At 35.9% G+C, this 20,119-nt stretch overlaps 1 protein-coding gene across 1 annotated transcript in view; it reads left to right on the plus strand.

Moving 5' to 3' along the window:
* Positions 1-20,119, plus strand: part of DOK6 (docking protein 6) — a 251,564-nt gene that overhangs the window by 87,126 nt on the left and 144,319 nt on the right. The window contains exon 2 of the mRNA XM_059815585.1: positions 11,986-12,093. Coding sequence (XP_059671568.1) covers positions 11,986-12,093 — 108 coding nt within the window. The remainder of the gene's footprint in view (positions 1-11,985; positions 12,094-20,119) is intronic.

The following is a 20,119-nucleotide window of genomic DNA, read 5'->3' on the forward strand; positions in this document are numbered from 1 at the left end:
TCTTGCCTAACTCTATTTTGGTTGATATGCAAGCTGGGTCATTTTAAGTGCAGGCTTTAAAACAAGAAGGGAGTTTGTGTAGCAATTGTTGCTCTGCAGTGCTGGACTGAAATCTGTCTGTACACTGGCAAGATTTTAATGCCCACGTAAAAAGAGTTGCTTGAATTGATTACTGAGATACTGGAAATGTAACTGTGAATTGACAGTCCTATTTATGATGTAAATACATCAATACATCTATTGGTGAATGACCAGAAAATATATTGATTAACATGCAGAGACTGACCTTTACCTACTGCAATACATACTGTCAGTATGTATTGTCTGATATGTATAGATGATGTAAATATAAACAACACCTCTCAAACGCTAATCATTCAGTGAGGATGCCTGGAATTATGAGTGTTCATTTATGTAATTCTACACTGAAAACTTTTTTCCTTCCTGTCTCTCCTCCTCACCCCACTCCCAAATAAGAAACTTTAAGGTATTGAAAATTATTTGGACATTTTCCCCGTGACTTCATTACCAAACAAATGGGTCAAGAAGACACATTTCTGTGGACTCTTGATATGTTAGACAGTACCTGTGGTGAGCCAGTCAACTGGCACCATATACATAAATTTTTATTGTGAAGAAGGTAAGAATTGCTCATAATACTTTGCTTATTTCACTGTCCTAATACAAAAAATTACAATAAAGTTGTTAGTCCATTCTCTAGCAGTCTCTGTGTTTAACATACAGAATTTGGCAAAATTTTTGTAGCTCGTGATTCATATTATGTTCTTATTCAGAGTAGCTATTAATAAAGGTAGAGTAATCATTCTATTAAACCTACTGGGTATTTTCCATAAAATCTGCATATTTTATTTTGTAACTGTAGTTTTCTACTGACTTTTTGCATGGAAAGATTACTCAACAAGAAATCTGACTTGCTGTGATTTTGTGAGTTTACTCATTGCTATTACTATATAATAAAGCTATTTCTGTAACGAGTCTCCTACTTTTTAAGTCTTACACTTAAACTCTCACTCAAACTTCACAACTAAAATATGAGGATTAGCCAGTTAATACTGCAAAGCCCAGTCTTGCTTCTTGTAGAGTTAATACGAATGAGCACACAATATTTTTCACACCCCCCTTTCTCTCTCTTTCATTTTTGTGTTAGACTACATATTACAACTTTGGATCTTGTAACTGAGACCCTCTCAGCAGTTGCGGGAAGTGAGCAACACAATTTTCTGCTGTTGACCTATCTGAACTTTTAATACTGCAAGTGAGAAAAGGGACTTGTGTTAGCTAATATTGAACCAATATGCTAGGTGTTTGTATAGTGTATCACAGGTTGTCTGTTTGATTCGACCAGAAATGCTACAACATAAAATTTTTTTTCTTCTGCTACCCACTCCTGCTCTCATGTGGTCCCCAGAGCATAGAAAATCAAGATTTTTTTCTATTTATATGCAGCTGATGAGAATATCAAAATAAATAGCATCAGTTGGGCAGAATAATAATTTTCTTCTGCCCATGAGAAATGGTTGTAAAAGGACAGTCTTATCTCCTACAAGCTCTGGAAAGCTGGTGATGATCAGTGGAAGTGATGGGCAGGGAGAGTTGGTTCAGGGTTTTTTTTCCTCTGAGCTAATATTACTGACTTGGCGGGATGACCATTTTTCCCTTAAAGAAATTTGCGTTTGATCTATGATGCCTTGAGTGTTACCGGTTTGGGTCTGAACCAAAGCATACTAAAGCACTGGCATGGTTTCTGTGGATTTAGCTGGCTAAACTTTGGGTGAATGTCTAAAACACTTCCAGGACAGACTTTTTTGAGAGCTATCACAGGTACAGAGCAGAGAATTCAGAGTGGTCTTTTGGACTTATGAAGTCTGGGTTTGGAGACCATCTGTTTTTCCTCCACATTATTTCCCTGGGATTGTAACAACATGAGTTCTGATCCCCTGTAGTAGCACATTTTCCCACAGAACATCCTGGCTGGGAATGTAACACACCAGCTGCGTTTGAGTTCTTAGGGAAGCTCTTTCATGCTAGTTTTCTTTGAGTAAAAGCTGTCTTTATCTGTTAAAAATTTGCTGTTAAAACAAAAGCTGAACAGAACTGGTGTTGGTAGTTACAAGAGCTAAGGGCTATAACTTTTTCTTCCACATCCTCTTCGTTGTGTGTAAAAGTGTTTGTTTCTCATGCATTGGATTACTTGTTTATTCAGTGCCATATTGATGCATTGTAATAGCAGATTGTTAAAATCTTTAAGTGGAGATTTTCAGGAGATATTGTTAAATAAGTAGCACAACAGTGGCAGAAAACAAATCACTAATACAAATGAGTGAAGTATTTGAAATATGTATCTTTCTGTCTGCATACATCTTCCTCAAACTCTTAAGACACAGAGCAAATGGCGGTTGGATTTTTGTGTGTTTTGCTTTTATTTTTGTTTTGGTTTTGGTTTTTTACTTTAAAAATTCCAGGTAGTTCTGTCTATGAGAATTGCAAAAAAATTTCGCTGCAGTACTCAATTTTAGTACCCCTTTTATTCCTGCTGGAGAGGATGCTTGCTGACTCTGAGGTTTTAATTATTTCCACTTACCATGAGCTGTTAATTCATCTTCCTCCCCTTCAATTAGGTTAAAAGTAAGATGTAATGAAGGTCTTTGGGGGCACACTAACATCTGTTAAAACTGTCATCATTTGGCAGGAGGAGATTTAACCTATAGGTTACAGTAACGCAGGTGATCCAATGTCAAAAAACCAGCACTGATATTAGACATCCTCTTGATCATTACTATTTGTAGGGTCCTGCTTTAATCCTACTGCAGGCTTCATTTTGCAGAACACCTTCTTTTCTATATAAAATGAATTTATCCATAAAATCTAGCAGACGTCATAATACTTAAAGGAAAGTCAAAGCAGAATATGTAACTTCATAAAAAAGGATACATTTCATTTGTAGGAAACCAACATGATTGATTCATACAACCTGTTACATCAGAGGTATATTGAATATTATGCCATGAATAAATGCCATTTTTAGAATCTGTACTCTGTTCTGTAGTACATCAGAGGAAGTTTGAAGGGCTTTTCTTCTACGTTGGCATTTATATATTGTTTATTCTCACTGTGTTTAAACATGTTGCATACACTTCATGCACGTGTGCATGCCTGGGACTGTGACCAGGCATTTAATAGTGGCACCTTTATATTATAGTTAGCTATAGATTACAGTTAGATTTCACCCATATATATATTTATCAGTGTGGCTGGATTTGCAAGATTTTTCAGATATACACTGAAATGACAAAATGTGTCAAAGAATAAAAGACTCTAACTTTCCTATTCTACTCTGAGGATCAATTACTGTTAGAAATTATACAGCTACATAAATATACAGTGACACTTATATTCAGCTCACATTTTTGTTCTTTGTGGAAGGTGATTTAGACTTAGTGCTGTGCTCAGCTATATTAAATCCCATGCAATGCGCACTGTTTCCACTTATTTTATCAGTCAAAGCAACAGCATCTTGAGGATTGATGCCTCTGCTAAGACAGGTTTCTATGTGATAATGTAGAGAAAAATATAGATAGATGTGGTAAAATACTAGCTGATGTAAACCTAAAGAATAATTTTGGACTCTGAAGCTGAATTTGAGCTTGTAATGCTCTGAATTGGAACTGTAAAAATGTTTTGAGTTTTTGTCCCTTAGTAGTATAGAACAGATGTTTGTGATTACTGTTCTATTTGGAAGCTCTGCTTCATTTCAAGGTGTTCTGTTGCATGGTTTTGATTTTGTAACACTTATTTTCACAAATCCCTGCCTTCCTAACAAAAAATATTAGGGATCTGAGCAGATAGATTTCTTATTTACATCTTTATAAAACAAAATTCAGACCTTTACACACAATCTGAAATAACACACTTACATTGAAAGATGGTATCTATCTCAAGAATTCTAATTTGTCTGTTTCTCGGCATTAAGTTCCCTGTAGGTATTGTAAATGCCTTTAGCTTTTGCAAGAACAAAGTGATGACTGTGTACTAAATATGTGTAAAAGATATTGCATTTCAGCTTAATAAGCTCATCTATGGAAGAGTCAAAAATTAAGAAGCTTTACTGCAGTGGTATTTCCATTATTTAAATTTATAGCTGTATGATTAAAAAATAATGAAAGGAGTTATAACTTTTCTTCTGTAAGCATTGCTTTGCATTGCAGAATATGAAACCATTATTTGTGGTTTGTCATATTCAAGTGGACTATGTTTATTTGTAACTAATTAAAGTAAAATGTTGTAAAAAGTGGGGAAAAAATTGGTATTTCCACCAAAAAAAACTTCAGATGAGTGAAGTAAGCTAGTTACTCCAGTTCAGTTTGAGAAGTTACTCAAATTTAATATTAAAGTATAACGAAACCATAGCTTTCTCTGTTGGTATTTTTTTCTGATTACAGGTAGAAAAGCACCTGTGGGAGGAGATATGAACTTGGGTACAAATTCTGGCTACATAATTGTTCATAAGTAGCTGCTACACATTCAGCTTAAGCTCAGTGAAATGCTTGAGATTTCTTGAGCATAATAATATCTTTAAAAATACTGCAAGTTCTGGGATTTTACTGGTGGATGCCTGCCAAAACTGTTGTAACCAAATTTTTGTTTGTGGTTTGTTTTGAGGTTTTTTTGTCATCTACTCTGAGGCCAGACATAAAGCAAGCAGTATTAGTTTTCCTCCAAAACAATCACTGAAGTTAGTCTTGCCAAAACTGAGTCAGAAATGCAGAAAGCCAAGAAATGGCTGGTAGAACTGATTTTTTTAAATAAATATAACACCAATTCATATATAAGTCATAAATTCTGCTGATCGGTAGACTGCTATGAAGACTAAGTGCATTATTTGTGTAGGCTGTCTTTGTGTCCTTGAATTGCACTGCTGGCAGTTCAAAGCAAAGTAACGGTGGTGAGTTTTTAAGCTGTGGGTGCTTAAGGATTGATAAAATTATATAACATCTTTCATAGGAATACAACATGCAAGTCTTTCCAGATATGTATCCCCGAGTCATTTTTACACATGGGAAAAAAAGACTTCAGATTCCATACCTAAAGTGTTTATACACACAGTAGTTTAGTTAGTATAGGAATAGTTGGAAAATTACTATGATGTGCTTTGATTTCACAGAGCTCTCTAATAATAAAATAAATCTTTTTATGGATTACATATATAGCCTGTGACTGTAAAACCATAAATTATAGTATATTATAAACATCTATATGAATCTATAATAGTATGTTATGGCAGCAGAAAGATGACGTATATATACTGTAACTGGGTGAATTGTCCCTAATCATCTCTCTTTGACCATCCTAAATATCACTGACTGCAATCAAGCCCACAAGGATTGATCTAATCTGAGATAAAACAGTTTGTAGCAGATGTTTCTATAATTCTTCTATTCCTAACTTTAAACACCAGCAGATTTGCAATCTGGAAAATAATAATAAGAAGAAAAATGCCATCAGAAATTTTAGGATTTGAACTATGACACTAAAATGATCTAAGACCTAATTGTCTTCTGTAATGTTGCAGAAGGTCATACTACAAGTTTTATAAACTAGAGGTTTAACCTTGCTTCTTAATTAGGATGATAAAATGAAGCTCAAGGGTACATGCAAGGTTACCATATATAAGAAATGTTTCCCTGTTGGATAGCCTTCATAACACACCGTCAGACAGCATTTTTTATTAAAGGCATTACTAGTGATTTTTTGGGATATATTTGATTTTTTTTTTAATCCTGGCTTTGCAGTTGAAACAACTTTACTTTTTTTGCAATTGCTTTGTGGTAGATACTTTGGTAGCGTTTGAAAAAAATGTATTGAAATAGGCAAGAGAGGGGGGAGGGTTAGAATCAATAAAAAAAGGAAAAACCTTCCAAGGCTTTTTATATCTTGTGGTAAAGTCTTGGCCCCACATCGCAGAGCTGCTGAAAGAAGCAAGTTACCTCATGCTTCTGAGCAGGGCTAGGGGTTATTGCTGCCTCTCCTCCTGTTTGGGGTGTCAGATAACTGTGGAGGATCTCTGCTCTGCTACTGGGAAAGTGGTGTGGTAAAGGAGCAGGATCCGGCCTCAGTTCCCTGCTACTCTGCACCCTCTGCACCAATTCGGGAGCTCAGTGCTGTGCGGTAGTGTCCGCCTCTCTTGCCTCTTCATATGGATCCAAATTTGCCACCCAAAATGCACCCACTTAGTGCAGTGGTAACTGTATTTCAAAACAGCAGACAGCGAAATCAGTGCTGTTCAAGACAGGAAAAAACACTGTTTCTAGGTCACCTTAATTTCAAAGATGCCCAGAAACCTAAGGGGGAGGGATGACATGCCTTGTTAGACCAGTACTTGCTTTTGTCTTTTTAATGCAAAGTGTTGGTAACTCAAGTAGGTAGGCTGCAATGATGAGGTGTTTTGTTTTGGTTGGGTGTTTTTTCTCTTGACTTTACTCAGCAATAGCTTATATCCTGTAACATGCTCTTTAGCTGTGGCATGAATGGTTTTGTCTTCCCATTTTCCTCTTGGGCCTTTTTACAGATAATAACTGCTTTTCACTTTCTCTTAAATTTTACTTGAATGCATGACAAGTGTAGTTGCACTGAAGCAGTAAGGTGTCACCCCTCATCTCTTCTCCTGTTGCCAAAATATGCACAGAAAAATCAAAAAGCAGTGGGCGTCAAAACAATGGTTAAATATGACTTTACTGTGACAAGTATTTTTATTTTTCTTACTATGAATGCTACGTTTTTTAATTTGTGAGTCAAGACTTTTTAGCTCACAACATACTGCATTTCTCTCATATACCCCATAAAAACCAATAGCCATTTTTAATGGAGATAACTAGTGAAGTAAATTTGAACATTTTCATATTTTAGTGTTTTTAATGCGTATACTGCAGAAGTTGTCTTGTCTAACAGGAGAACACTGCACATGGAAAGTCAGGGAGGAGAAATCAACTAGCCTTTCCTGCAGATAATAAGATGTAAATGCAGGACTGAATATTATTATGTAGATATCTTCCTGGGAGAACCATTTGATGGTTCTGTGTCGGGTGGTGTGTTGTTTGTTTGTTTTTTTTGTTTGGTTTGTTTTTTTTTTTTTTTTATGGTTGGACTTGATGATCTTACAGGTCTTTTCCAACCTTAGTGATTCTGTGATTCTGTGATTCTATGGGTTATGCTAGCAAAAAGCCCTATGAGCAATGCTTCAGTGCCTGCCCTGGTCAGTGATCGTTTCTGTTAGTAACTAGGAGCTGACTCTCTGCTGCTTCTCTCAAGAGACAAATGTTTCTACAGCTAGCAACAGAAATTAGATGGTTTTCCAATATACCCAAGAAAGTGATTGCTATTTGTACTATCTTTTGTATAGGGGCAGAGAGATTTCAGAGCATCTTAAGTGGTTTGAAAAAAACCACTTATAATGTTGTAACTTTCTTTTTTGGCATTATTAAAAAAAAAAAAAAGAAAAAGGTGGATGAGGGGTTTTTGTTTCTGTTTTCTTTGAGTGTGAGGTGGAATTTCTGGAATAATGTGTAGAGATTTGTCAATAAAAATCCCTTCTCTAAATATTAATGGTGACTGGCAAAGTGTTATTAGGTACAGCTGTGGATAAAAAGAAATGTTAATCTCAAAAGCATCTATTGTAAATGACTAGGAAAAGGCTTTAGAAATCTCTGGAAATTGGAAAATCATATGTAATATTCCCACTGTAAACCAATTATTTAAATTTTTTTAGGAAAATCAAAAAGTTTTCTTCTTTCTAAAAAACTAATTGAGCTATGGATTTCCTGTAATATGTCTTTTAATGCATTTATTATGGACAACCATGGCAACAATAAAACAGAACTGTGTGATAGGAGCATGAAGAATAATGATCCATTCAGAGGCCAAATTTTTGCATATATTAGTCAAGAATATTAAAAAAAAATGAACATGCTGGAAAGGTGAGCCAAGAGGTGAATTAAGCAGAAGAAAAAGTAAGAAAAGAAGATTATGCAAAGATTTTCATCATTAATTGATCTATTGCAGTGTTTCAAGTAAAATATAAAAAAGAGATCTCTAAAGATTACTAGAAATGGAGCAGCACTGGAAGTCAAGTTTCTGACTGGAAAGATTTTGGAAATAATTTGGGGATGATAAGGTTATATTGCTCCAGATCTAGAATCCTTTCCTCTTGCTTACAAGGTGCAGCTACTCAAGAGTCCATCCTTAGGAACAGAGGCTACTCTCCCCTGCAAGGTTGTACATTGTAATGAAAATCATTACCATATGATATTGCAAGGGGCAGCTGAATCAGTTCTCAGCAGACCACAAGTGTGCTGAGTTACTGCCATCACTTACTGATATATAGTTACATAGGCAGTGTGTTCTAGAGGAGCATTTTTTTTCTGCTTTGCCTGTCTTGTAAAACTGAGAGAGGAAGGGTGTTGTTTAAAGAGGTTCTGCTATGCCATGGACTCAGCAGGTAATTTCAATAGAGTCCTTCTCAGGTTTGTAGTGGACAAGTTTTTGGTCCTTTTAACTGATACTTTAATAAAAGGAAACCTAAACATAGCATGTACTTTACTTAATGCTATCTTTCTGAATTTCTTCAGAAAAAAGCAATGGCATAGAGTTAGACTTTGTGTTGTTTGCCCTCAGTACAAATTTTTTACATCATATTTGCTGAGCAGTGACTGCTCATCCAAGAATTGCTGTAAAACTGATTAAACAATCAAATAATTGGCATTTCTTCAACTATGTATGTGTGAGAAACAGACACTTAAATCTCACAGGAAATACTAAATATTATGGAGACAACACTGCAAGTGGTTCTCATTTTCTCTGTTGTTAAAAGGCTGATGCTGATTTCTTTCACAATGGCTACCCCAATTATCTGAGGACTTTAGAAGTCTTTCAGAAGTTTTGATTACAGCCAATGGCATCCTAAACTAGGCCAGGGATAAAAGTGTATCTCACAGTTCATGAATAATTGAGTAGGCTTCTGTATAACAATGAGGTGCCTTATGAAAGGCAAATGTTTGTTTGCTGTGTGCTCACATCTGCACCTATTTATTCATATTTATAGGTAAATTCATATGCTCATGTTTTTTCAAACACCGAGATACTAACTGTCTGTTGGTGTAATCAGATAAAATGCCGCTGAAATGCAGTGGAACTGTACACGTTTATACCAGCTTTAAAAGTGATTGTAGGTTAAAAAAATAAAATCCAAATGCAAGGATATATGTTGGTGTATGTACATACCAAATCAGGAGCCCTCATTGAGCCATTGCCTTCTTCAGATCTCTCCCTAAATGTCTGGAAAAAACAGATGTCAATAAATTGAAGCAGTAACAGTCTAATGGCAAAACTCATGGTTTTCTCCTCTTTCTGTTCAGTGTTTTCCTTTAGAAGCAAGGGCTGTTCATTCCTGCAGTCTAAATGCTGAAGCCTTTGAATTCAGCCCAGTGCAGAACTTTGGGAAAAGGCCTAGGAGCACCTCCAAAGATAACTAGCTTCTCTTTGATGAATACTTTGAAGCCCCAACTAATAAGGGAGTCAAAGCTTCCCTCTTGAATTTTGTCAGTTTAGCTGCAAACCCTCAAACCCGCTTCTACACTGTCCCAGATTGATATCTAGTGAAAAAAAGACTGAAGTTGTCATTCAGGAGACCTTGCTCATTTGTCACTGAAGGAATTGCTTTGGAGTATGCATTAGATGACCTTTTTTATCTGGAAAATGTTCTTATCCTCACAGGGAAAAATCTGACTCCTTGACTTTGCATGTTTATTTTTCCATTTATTAGGGATTCTTCTGATGTACTGGATCTAACTGATACTTTGCATTAGAACAAAAAATTACTGTGTCATATTAAATAACAAACAGACAAACAACCTGAAAAAACTCGCTCTGTCAACTGACACAAAACTTCTGCTACCTTATCACCAGCTGTCCAAAATTCAGGTCATCAGTAAAATGTGGATTCCATGGCTGTGCTAAAACCCACCACCACTGATGACAGGGACTGTAGGTTGTTCTGTTTTTCTGGAGGGAAGTCTGTGATGACTGTAAACCGTTAAGGGCAGGTGATGGAAATAAGGAAATCAATTAAAGATTTGAAATGAAGGCAATGGTTTTTACTTTGATAAAGAACTTCCTTTATTAAATGAATAAATATGTCCCCTTTGGACAGTTGGTGCTATTGCTTTTAGTAAGGTCAAAATAGTGTGAATATCCTCTACCTGTGCGGAGGTACTACTCCTGCAAAAGTGGAGCTTTTCGCACCATAATGTTGTGAAGAGTTAATGTGGGCTAATCAAGAGATAACTGTGGGAGCAGTGCTAAGGTTTTGGTAAAATAAGTTGCAACTCTGCCAAGATGTTATGTGAAGAAAGTACTATCTAATAAAGATGGTTTATGATGTCCCACAGTGTCATGTCATTTTTTTCAGGAAATATGGTATTGTCTTTGCTTTCCCTCAGGTTAGGTGAAGTAATTTCTGAGATAGGAAGTACAGTTGCCACTTTGCAACCTTAGTAGAAAAAAACCCTAAAACTTGTATGCTTTGTAAGAAGAATACTTGCAGAGGATTTCATTAAATGCTGTTTTCTTCCACAAGTCCTCGTAATTAAACATATTGATACTGTAGTTCAATGGTAGGTTTTTAAAACAAAACATTTATTTTGACTGATAACATTCATCTGAGGTAACAACAGGATAGTGTCAGTATTGTTACATCAGAATGTTGCTAATTAAGCTTAATTATTTTAATAACACTATATTTACTGCTTATACTCAGCTTAGACAGTATCACACTGAGGGGAAAACTCATTTTAGCTCTCCCTGCTCATATTTCCTTGATTTTTATTTTTTTTAATGGGAGATGTGTACTCTACTTCTTGTGTTGTGTCATTAAAGTTTGTAGAATTTCTGAAGAAATAAGGCTCAGTGGAGCCATTAACTTGTATTGGGGTTTTTTTGTTTTTCAATGTATCCTTGAAGTAATAACATAAAATTCCATATCATATTGTTTATAGATCTGTGCAAGTACTGAAGAGGAGAATGAAGTAAATTATTTTCAGAGATTATAAAACTAGATTAATATCTAATCCCTTACTTACATAATACAGTCTAGAGGATTATCCTTAATCAGCTTCTTTTTGAACTACAAATGTATTCTTATTTGATAATTCAATCCTGATTTTAAAACTCTGGTTATGGCAATACCACCAGCACACTTGGAAAATAGTCTAATAAAGTACCCTCATTGATTAAAAATGAATTTTAAGCAAAATCTAGTGTGGTTCTTATTAAAATGAGAGTATAATATTGTTTTGTTTGTGCTTTCTGAAGGATTTTATTTTTCACTACATGTTCCCAAACTTTAATAATCTGCATAGTTTTTCCTTAGAAAGTTTGTCATTGAACTAAGTAAGTGAGAGAAACTAGATGTTGTCATCCAGCAATGGTCACATTGGTGCTTATTTCAACTTTCTTTTCTGTGCATACAAGCTCTGCTGATTACTGTATTGTGTTAAAAGCTCCAATAAATGTTTCTCAATCGTATCAATACTCTCACAGAAATAGAGTATAAATGTGAAAGCTAGAAATGCATGGAGTGATTTCTGAAAGTACTTTCTCTGATGACAGCCTTATAATTCTTTTCATATTCAGAGTTCATGGATTTACTTGCATCTCAGGAATTGTCAAATATGGCATGCATGAGAGAACTTGAAGCAAAAGAAGTCTACAAAGTACTGACAATCAATATGTATAAATTGAGGAATTGGGATTACTTCTGTAGAAATAATTTATATTCTCAGGATTTTCCAGACTTTTAAAATAAAATATTGTCATTTTAAATTTTTTTCCTATGTCAGTTATGTAGCTGAATGCATTTGAGATACTGTCCACCTTTAAAGAAAAGCTGATATAAACCATTGATTTTGTTTGCAGATTTTCAGGCGTTGTTGGTTGGTTTTCAAGAAGGCTTCCAGTAAAGGACCCAGGAGGCTAGAAAAATTTCCAGATGAGAAGGCAGCATATTTCAGGAACTTTCACAAGGTAAGTCATGCCTTTCTCATGAACTGAAACATTGCCTGTTTACCATTCTTCCTTGGGAAGACTGTGTTCTTGATATGTCTTGATATGTCTAGTTTGCAAACGATACAGTGAAAATCGTGTTGAAAACCTAACCCTGACACTAAAAGCACAGTAAAACATCCGTACATCTCAGTGAGGCAGGTGAGATATCACACTGTTTTTTCCAGATGAGCACAAAATTCCCTATATGTGTGAAGTGACAGATTGATGTATTTTTCTTCAAACATTAGTATTTTGCAAATGTGTAAAATTGGCCGCTTAATCAAATGTTTAACCTTAGTTATTAACTAAGCACTGAACGAATTTGGAAAATGCTAAATGCCTCAGTTGTAATGGTTGAATATGTTAATGTTCTTTCCAGAACTCCAAGATTCACAAACTCTGTCAATGACAAGGATTTTTAAGGGTAAAAATTCAGTATTCACTGAATTAGATTCTCCCTGCTTTCTCTGTCACTATCATTTCTGTGATGGAAAACAAGATATTCAAGCAGGGGTTTTTCTTTGTCTTGTAAGTTACTGTTATCAGCTCCCCACGACATGCAGTAGACTTCAACTTAGCTGATCCTAAATTAGGGCAGGGCTTTGTGCTTGTACTATTGTCTTCTATCCCGTCACCTTTAGCTTTATGTCATATCAACATTAGATATTATGTTAAAACTGGCAAGTTGAAACACAAAGATGACTTAGCCAAGGTCACATGGCAAGCAGTGAAGGAGTGTGGATGTAAGTCTAGATCTCTTGAAGCCAGGTCTAATGCTTTTTATCATGAAACTACAAATTAGCCTTTAAGTTCCAGCAACCTCTTGGTATCTTTAAATGAAATATGTATCTACAATAAATAGCATGCAATTATCCTGGGAATATTTTCTGAGAAAAAGAGCCCCAGTAATTTCATATTGCCAAAAATCCGACTTCTGATCTTATATTGTTATACAGGTTTAGGACTGACATGTACTAGACTATTGGCACTTTCACTGATGTGCCACAATGACAATATTTGCTCCCATGAGTAGGAGCATGGAGCAAAAGTAATTCTTCTCTTCAACAAAAATTTCAAAATATGTTTACTTTCAAGATGCAACTTAATGATAGGTCTTTAAAAGGATTAATTGGATGGTTTGGACTGATAGCTGTAGTGATGGCTGTAATCCTGAGGAGATCCCTTATCTGTGAAGTTTGTAAGGATTAGCAAAGGGCAGAACGATGACAGTGTGGGGCTTTGGAGGGAGTTTTTTAGGGGGAGGTTGTTAAATTGTTGTTTGAGCATGTTATTGCCTATAGCATACTTCATGTGTAAAAGAATTCAGAAACACTTTATATGTTTCTTGTCAGCTGCCGTCTTTGTAGAAAAATCTTGTGAAACATAAGAATCATTTGAGAAGCTAAAAAAGTAACATAGATACAGTTGCAGCTGCATGTTACAGAATTGATGGAAGTGTGGCCCTTTGCATGCAACATAAACAGATGGAAGGGTGTTACAGTTCTTCTTCATCTCTTTTTTTCCCTCGTATTCCACTCCTTGGGAGTGGGGAGGGGGAAGAGAAAAAAATGGGTACTCTTTCCTGTTTAAAAGGATGCTGGGTTTCTGGCTGTAGAGAAAAGAGTTGTATCCATTCACCTGGATAGTACATATTTTTCAAATAAAGTAATGAAATAATTTCTAAAGTTATATTATCAGAAAATAGAAACCCTGAATCTTATTCCCAGGGCTGATTTTTTTTTTTTAAGATATTTTACTATTTCATTATGATTATTCTCCTCAGTTGCCTCCATTCTGATTCATTATGATTATTCTCCTCAGTTGCCTCCATTCTGATAAATGAAATAGTGGTGAAGTAGACGTGCATGATTTGTGAATAGTCATTGAGTGTGACTGTTGAGGTAACAGTGAAGATTGTTATGGAAGCAGATACAGTTATTTGATTGCTGATATTGGATCAAAATATACTGATTCTCTTTCTTTCTTTTCTAGAGATGCTTATTGCTTTGTAATATTTTGAAGTAGTTCAACATGCATGTTTATTGCTATCCAGTGCAAACTGTTAGCCCTGTTCTGAAATTCTGTTTCATTATTCACTCACAAAATTTAAAGAGGGCATCTGGTGTGTGAAGTTGAAGGGTAACGCTGAACTCTTAGAATCAATGAAAAAATTGATTACATGTTGAAGAAAGACCTGGTGTTTTTTAAGGAACATTAAAATACATGTTGCAAGCCTGACTCCTTATGAAAGGACAACATGCTTGAACGGGTGAAAGGCTCTGATCGCACACTAATATTCATGTAAGAACATGTACGTCAACCCTGAGATCCTTATTCCTGTAAAATCTCTTTATAACCAGTAGAAGAAAGGGCATGGTGCAGAGCGGGACTCAGAACATACTGGGATTCTCTAGGAACTCATGTCGTTCAGACCTTCAGATCGATGTAGGTTACCTTGGGAGATGGTCTAGGAGTAGCACATAGTCTTACTACATTGTACTGTGCAGGTTTTCTAGCTTTCCCATGCTGAGTTACAGGAGAAAATTTTACCTCTCAAGTGGAAACATAACAAAAGATAATACCTTTGGTTTATCTGCATTCAAATCAGTATCCAGGATCACAAACAGTACCCCGATATAAGTAACTCATCAAGATCTTAAGCATCTCCACTTTTCCATGGATGTTTGAACTTGAAATGTAGCTCAAATCAAATTCCTTTTTAAAGCACTTTACCTAGATGGCTATATATGTCCCATAGTTATGTGATAAACCTGTGTACTGGGCAATGTGAATTATAGAAGGGGCTTTGGGCTAAAAAAAGAAAAAACAGGACTGGTAGTGCAAAGCTAAGAGAATTAAAAATAGATATTTTCTGGTTTACATATACTAAATAAATATTCATTAATGTGCAAATAAGCTGGCCTCTTTAGAAAATGGACTTCCTCCCTCCCCAGTATCCAGACAATATGTGCGCTTATTTGCTATTCTGTAAATTCTCTAATGCTGTTGTGCATTGCTTTGGTGTTTTTTTTTCTAGTGATTTTCTTATTATAAATAATAGTAACAACATTAGTCCTTACAGACAAATGCCTCCTGACAGTAACAGGGAATATTACATTCATCAGTCAACACATGACCTCATCTGTTCATTCTAGTTTCTGGTATGAAATTAAAACTCCTCATTACTGTAAATTTAGATCATTACACTCTTGCTCAGGTAAGTTATAGCTTAGCTGTAGTGTTTTCCTTTGAACATTCATTGTAGAGTTTGTGCAGAACGGCTGTGTTTACTTCCATTACTCCAAAGAGGGCTTAAAGTGGCAATAGCTCTGCACCCAGCCCAAGGGTGGGTATGTTCTCGGGAGATGTTCCTACGTTATCAGAAAAGGCCAAAAACAGGCACCACAGCTTTACCAACTTAAAAAAGGGAATAAATAACAAGTTTTCTCATTTTTGTAAAAGAAGATAAAAGGTATGTAAAAAGTGAAATTCTTTAGGGCTTTGGAGGCATACTGATCAGACAGTACCAGTGCCTGTTACTCATTAGGAGGGGCTTGCAGAAGCATTACAGGAAATCACCATGGTTAAGTAGCAGCATGAAGGTTGCTAGAAATGAGAGATCAAACTTCAAAACCTGAAGTGTATCCGAATAAACGAGAAAGCATTACACAGTTGGCCAATTAATTGTTAAAGCAGAATTAGAAGGAGCAAAGAAGAGCTTGAAGAGCAACTAACCAGAAGAGTTAAAACTGGTTACAAATACAGATTGTGACCCATCAGGAGCAAAAACTTGCCAAAGACTCTGTGCATCCAAATGACAATCAGAGTATAAAGCAAATGTGCAAGAAAGAGAGTATAAGCAAGCACATTCCCATTGGGGTTTACTGTGGAGGAAACTGGCATGCTCTGGTGTGGGAATGCAAGGGAGGATTCTGCAGAGATGTCTCTGTATCATAAACTGGATCATAGATACTTGAACCCCAGCTACCCAGAATGGTCGCTAGCAAAGTATGGAGAACATATTCACTCAAGAGCCCACCGGGAACTTAAGGATGACATAGCTGAATTACGCTAAAGTCCAAAATGGGAACCAACAGATGTGGATTCTTCCATTCCTTGTAAAATCTCCAGTTCCATTAATGCATGCTTCTTTTTCACTAATAAGGTAAATAACCTTCACACAAAGTGAAGGTGTTGTGAGTTGGGTCTGTCCCTGGCAAGATATAGCTGTTTTGGAGCAAGAGAAGCTTGAATCTGTCAATGCTGATGTGCTTACCCTTCAAATAAATAAATAGGTGATGTCTGGCATACAGTTCAAGACTTACTGATTTGATCCCCCCAGTATGAGAGATCACAGAATCACAGAATCAGTACGGTTGGAAAAGACCTGTAAGATCATCGAGTCCAACCTGGGGAAAAAAAAAAAAAAAAAAAAAAAAAAAAAAAAAACCCAACAAAAAAAAAACCACAAAACCCACGCCATACAACAACAATAACAAGCCACAACCCACCCAACACCACACAGCACCATGTCCATCAAGCTACATCCCACAATGCCACATCCACACGCTCCTTGAATACCTCCAGGGAGGGTGACTCTACCACCTCCCTGGGCAGCCTATTCCAGTGTTTCACCACTCTCTCAGTGAAGAACTTTTTCCTAATGTCTAGTCTGAACCTCCCCTGTCGCAACTTGAGGCCATTTCCTCTAGTCCTGTCACTAGTCACTTGGGAGATTGTTCTGTTAAGAATGTGTCAACAACAGCTATCTCTAAGGTTTTGAGTTTTAAGTTAGCAAGATTAAAGTAGAATAAGATTTTTAGATTTTTTTGCTTATTTAATTGTTTTTTCTGTTATCATGTTTGATTATGAAGTGCTTTATATAAATCTGCAAATGCAAAATAAAATAAATTGCACAACATTTTAGCAATGACTTCTGATGATAGTCAAAAATATGTATGGAACAGATGGTCTTAAGCACATGTTATATAATGTGTGTCCACAGAAATAAATAATAATCAAGAAAAAGAATAACACTACCCTTCTAACTGTAATCTACTAAATTAAATTTGTGGCCAGGGCCACACAAGGGGAGCTGCATTACACTTTTTCTTTCATTGCTTGATTATCCTGAAGAAACTTGTGGAATGCTAAATACTAGTTTCAGAAAATTGTAATTTATGTAATGCAATCCCAGTGATTTATGGCAAGTTCTTATCAGCTACAGCGGTTTCTTGAACAGTTCTTGGCAATAAGATCTTCTGTGCACATGTGCACACAAGCACATACCCAGAGTTTCTGTGGTGCGTTCCTAGTCCTGTTTTGTAGGAGAAAGGAGGGGACAGGTTCTTTTTGTGTTTAAAAACTCAATATGCAGGAACAATAAGATATTTATTCTTCTACAGAACAGTTGCTAGTTTCTAATTGAGATGGCCTTAAACCATGAGGTGGTTATTCACTTCAAAATATTTCAGGATGAGTGAATTCCTGATAACTTTGAAAAACACTAAATTTTGCCACTGTCATCTACGTGCTAGCCCATACTATTCTGAAATGTAATTACAACTCTAAAATAAAAAATAAAAATATTTACATATGGTAGCATTATCATAATCCTTATAAGAACTTCTCTCTGATTGTTTCCACTTATTCAGTCACCTCTGGGTTGTTGGGGTTTTTTTCCTCAGTGTTCTCTGGCCACTACCAGGTTGCCTAAATAAAGATTCTTCTTGATAAAGAAATGTGAACTAGCCTACTGTTTATTCTAGTTTAGTCCAAGAGTCCTGTTTTATTGTGGCGTATTTCAGCCTCTTGTGTTGCTCATGTTCACTACAAATCAAAAGTTATGCAAGTCTCCTTGTGGACCTGTATAATCTGGAATGCTACCATTATTACTCATGATATTGCATTGCTTCTCAGATGCAAAGGCATTCTCAAAAGGAAGCAGAATAAACATCTATCAAAATGTAATCGTTAGGCTTGAGTTCCTGTGCTTTTTGTGATAAGATATATTATAACACTTGATTTGCATCCAAATTTGAATATTATTTGAATTCCTCTTCCTCGCTTTTTTTTTTTTTGGAGGGGGGGGGAGCGCGTAGTATAATGTTTATGCTTTCTGTTTTTCATATCTCAAGTTCAAACCTGTCTGGTTTTTCTGTGTTGACCATTCTAATTCCACTGTTTGTTGGTTGATCTACATTTCCTCAATAAGTCTTTATTTTCTCATCTGGTTAAATTCCCTCAAAAATTCATATTAGATGAAAGCTAAATATCAATCCCTTATGAAGATCTGGTCACATTCACAGATATTGAATTTTTACTTTGAGAACAATCCCAGATTTAGACCATTTTGTCCTTTCCTTCTTCTCTCCTTATCCTTTCTTTAAAAGTCTGGTCATATTTTATTGCCCAGAACTTCTTTCAGAAAATTTCAAAATAGTGATCTCAGTGTAGTATTTTCTTAGGAGCGCAGTGAATGTGTGTGTGCATGTGTGACTATGTTAGTTCTTGAATAATATTTTGCAAATTTTTATCTGTAAAGAATCAAGAATTTAACAGTTATTTTTTGTAAGTCTTTGCTCTTTCAGGTTGAAAGAGGTGCCCAAACGTACTTTGTGTGGTTTTTACAGCCTTATTTTGCTGAGTCTTCCAAAGCAGAGATAACTAAATTCTCCTGAAAACTATATCCTTATTTTTCCCCATTTTGACATGTAATTCTCTTCAAATATTTGTTTACAGGACTTTCATGTAATATCTTGTCTTCTAGCAAAATCATCTGGTTGGTATGGGAAGGTTACAAAGGACATTACTTTCATGGGCAGATATTACTCAGTTGATGAGACTAAAATGAACCCTATTTAAATTAATAACTGTTAGTAAAATTACTCAGTTCTGTACACCAAACAATAAGATTTGCAGTAATTATCAGATCTCTCTTAAAATATAGAAGTATCTGAACAACATTATTGTTCAAAGCAAGCTTTCTATGCACCAAAAAGCTAATTGCAGGAGTAATTGGAGCTGTGCTGGTAATAAAGCTGTTAATAGAGCCTGAGCACATCAAAGGGCAGCATGCAAACTACTAAAACAAAATCTCTTTCAAAAAAGATTGTATTAAGGCAATTACATCATGTTACCTTAACAATGTAGTGAAGAAATCTACAAGATGAACAGGCTGACAGGACTTTGAGCTCCTACAAACATGGACCTAAAATGCTTAAATCACCCTATGAGTGTCTTACTGTGTAGGACTCTACTCATCCTTCTAAACCTTGAAGGCACAGAATATTAATTAGGAGTGTCAATTCACAGGGTAAATAAAGAAGTGATGTCAATGGATGGCTTTGAATTCCTCAGCAGTGGCATCAGTGGCTGAATCTAAGTATCAAGGAGAGAATAAATGGTGGGAAAAGTAAAGATAATCTCCTAGTCTCTACTGGTAACACAAAGCAACTCCCAGACATGTTAGTGGTGATTCTTATATGAAGATCCATGTACACTTATTACAGTAAATTCATAGTAGTACTTGAGTGTGTGCACAGTCTTGCAGCAAAAGGGACACTCTACCCTTAAAAATCAGCTGTTTAACTAGGAGCCTGTGTTTCTGTAATAGTAAGTGTTAAAATAAGCTGGAAGACTGAACTTTTTACTGTAAAAAGATATTATTGGATAGGGAATGAACACTTAAATATTTCAGCAGGAGGGAAAAAAAAAAAAGAAAAATAATTTTGTGATGTAAAACTTCCAAAATGTCATTGGCCCAGAGAACAATTTGGGTTAAAAGGGACCTCTGGAGTCCATCTAGTTCAATCTCCTGGTCGAAGCAGCATCAGTTAGATCATGTTGCTCATGTCCATGTTCAGCTGGGTTTTGAATATCTTCAGGGATGCAGGATCCACGACCTCTACAAAGCTAAACATGAAGTCCTGCACCTGAGACCTAATAACCAAAGCAGCAAAAGAGGCTAGGGACTGGGTGGCTGGAGGGCAGCTCTGCTGAAAAG

This window comes from Gavia stellata, chromosome 3 (genome assembly GCF_030936135.1).
Source record: "Gavia stellata isolate bGavSte3 chromosome 3, bGavSte3.hap2, whole genome shotgun sequence".
NCBI lineage: Eukaryota > Metazoa > Chordata > Aves > Gaviiformes > Gaviidae > Gavia > Gavia stellata.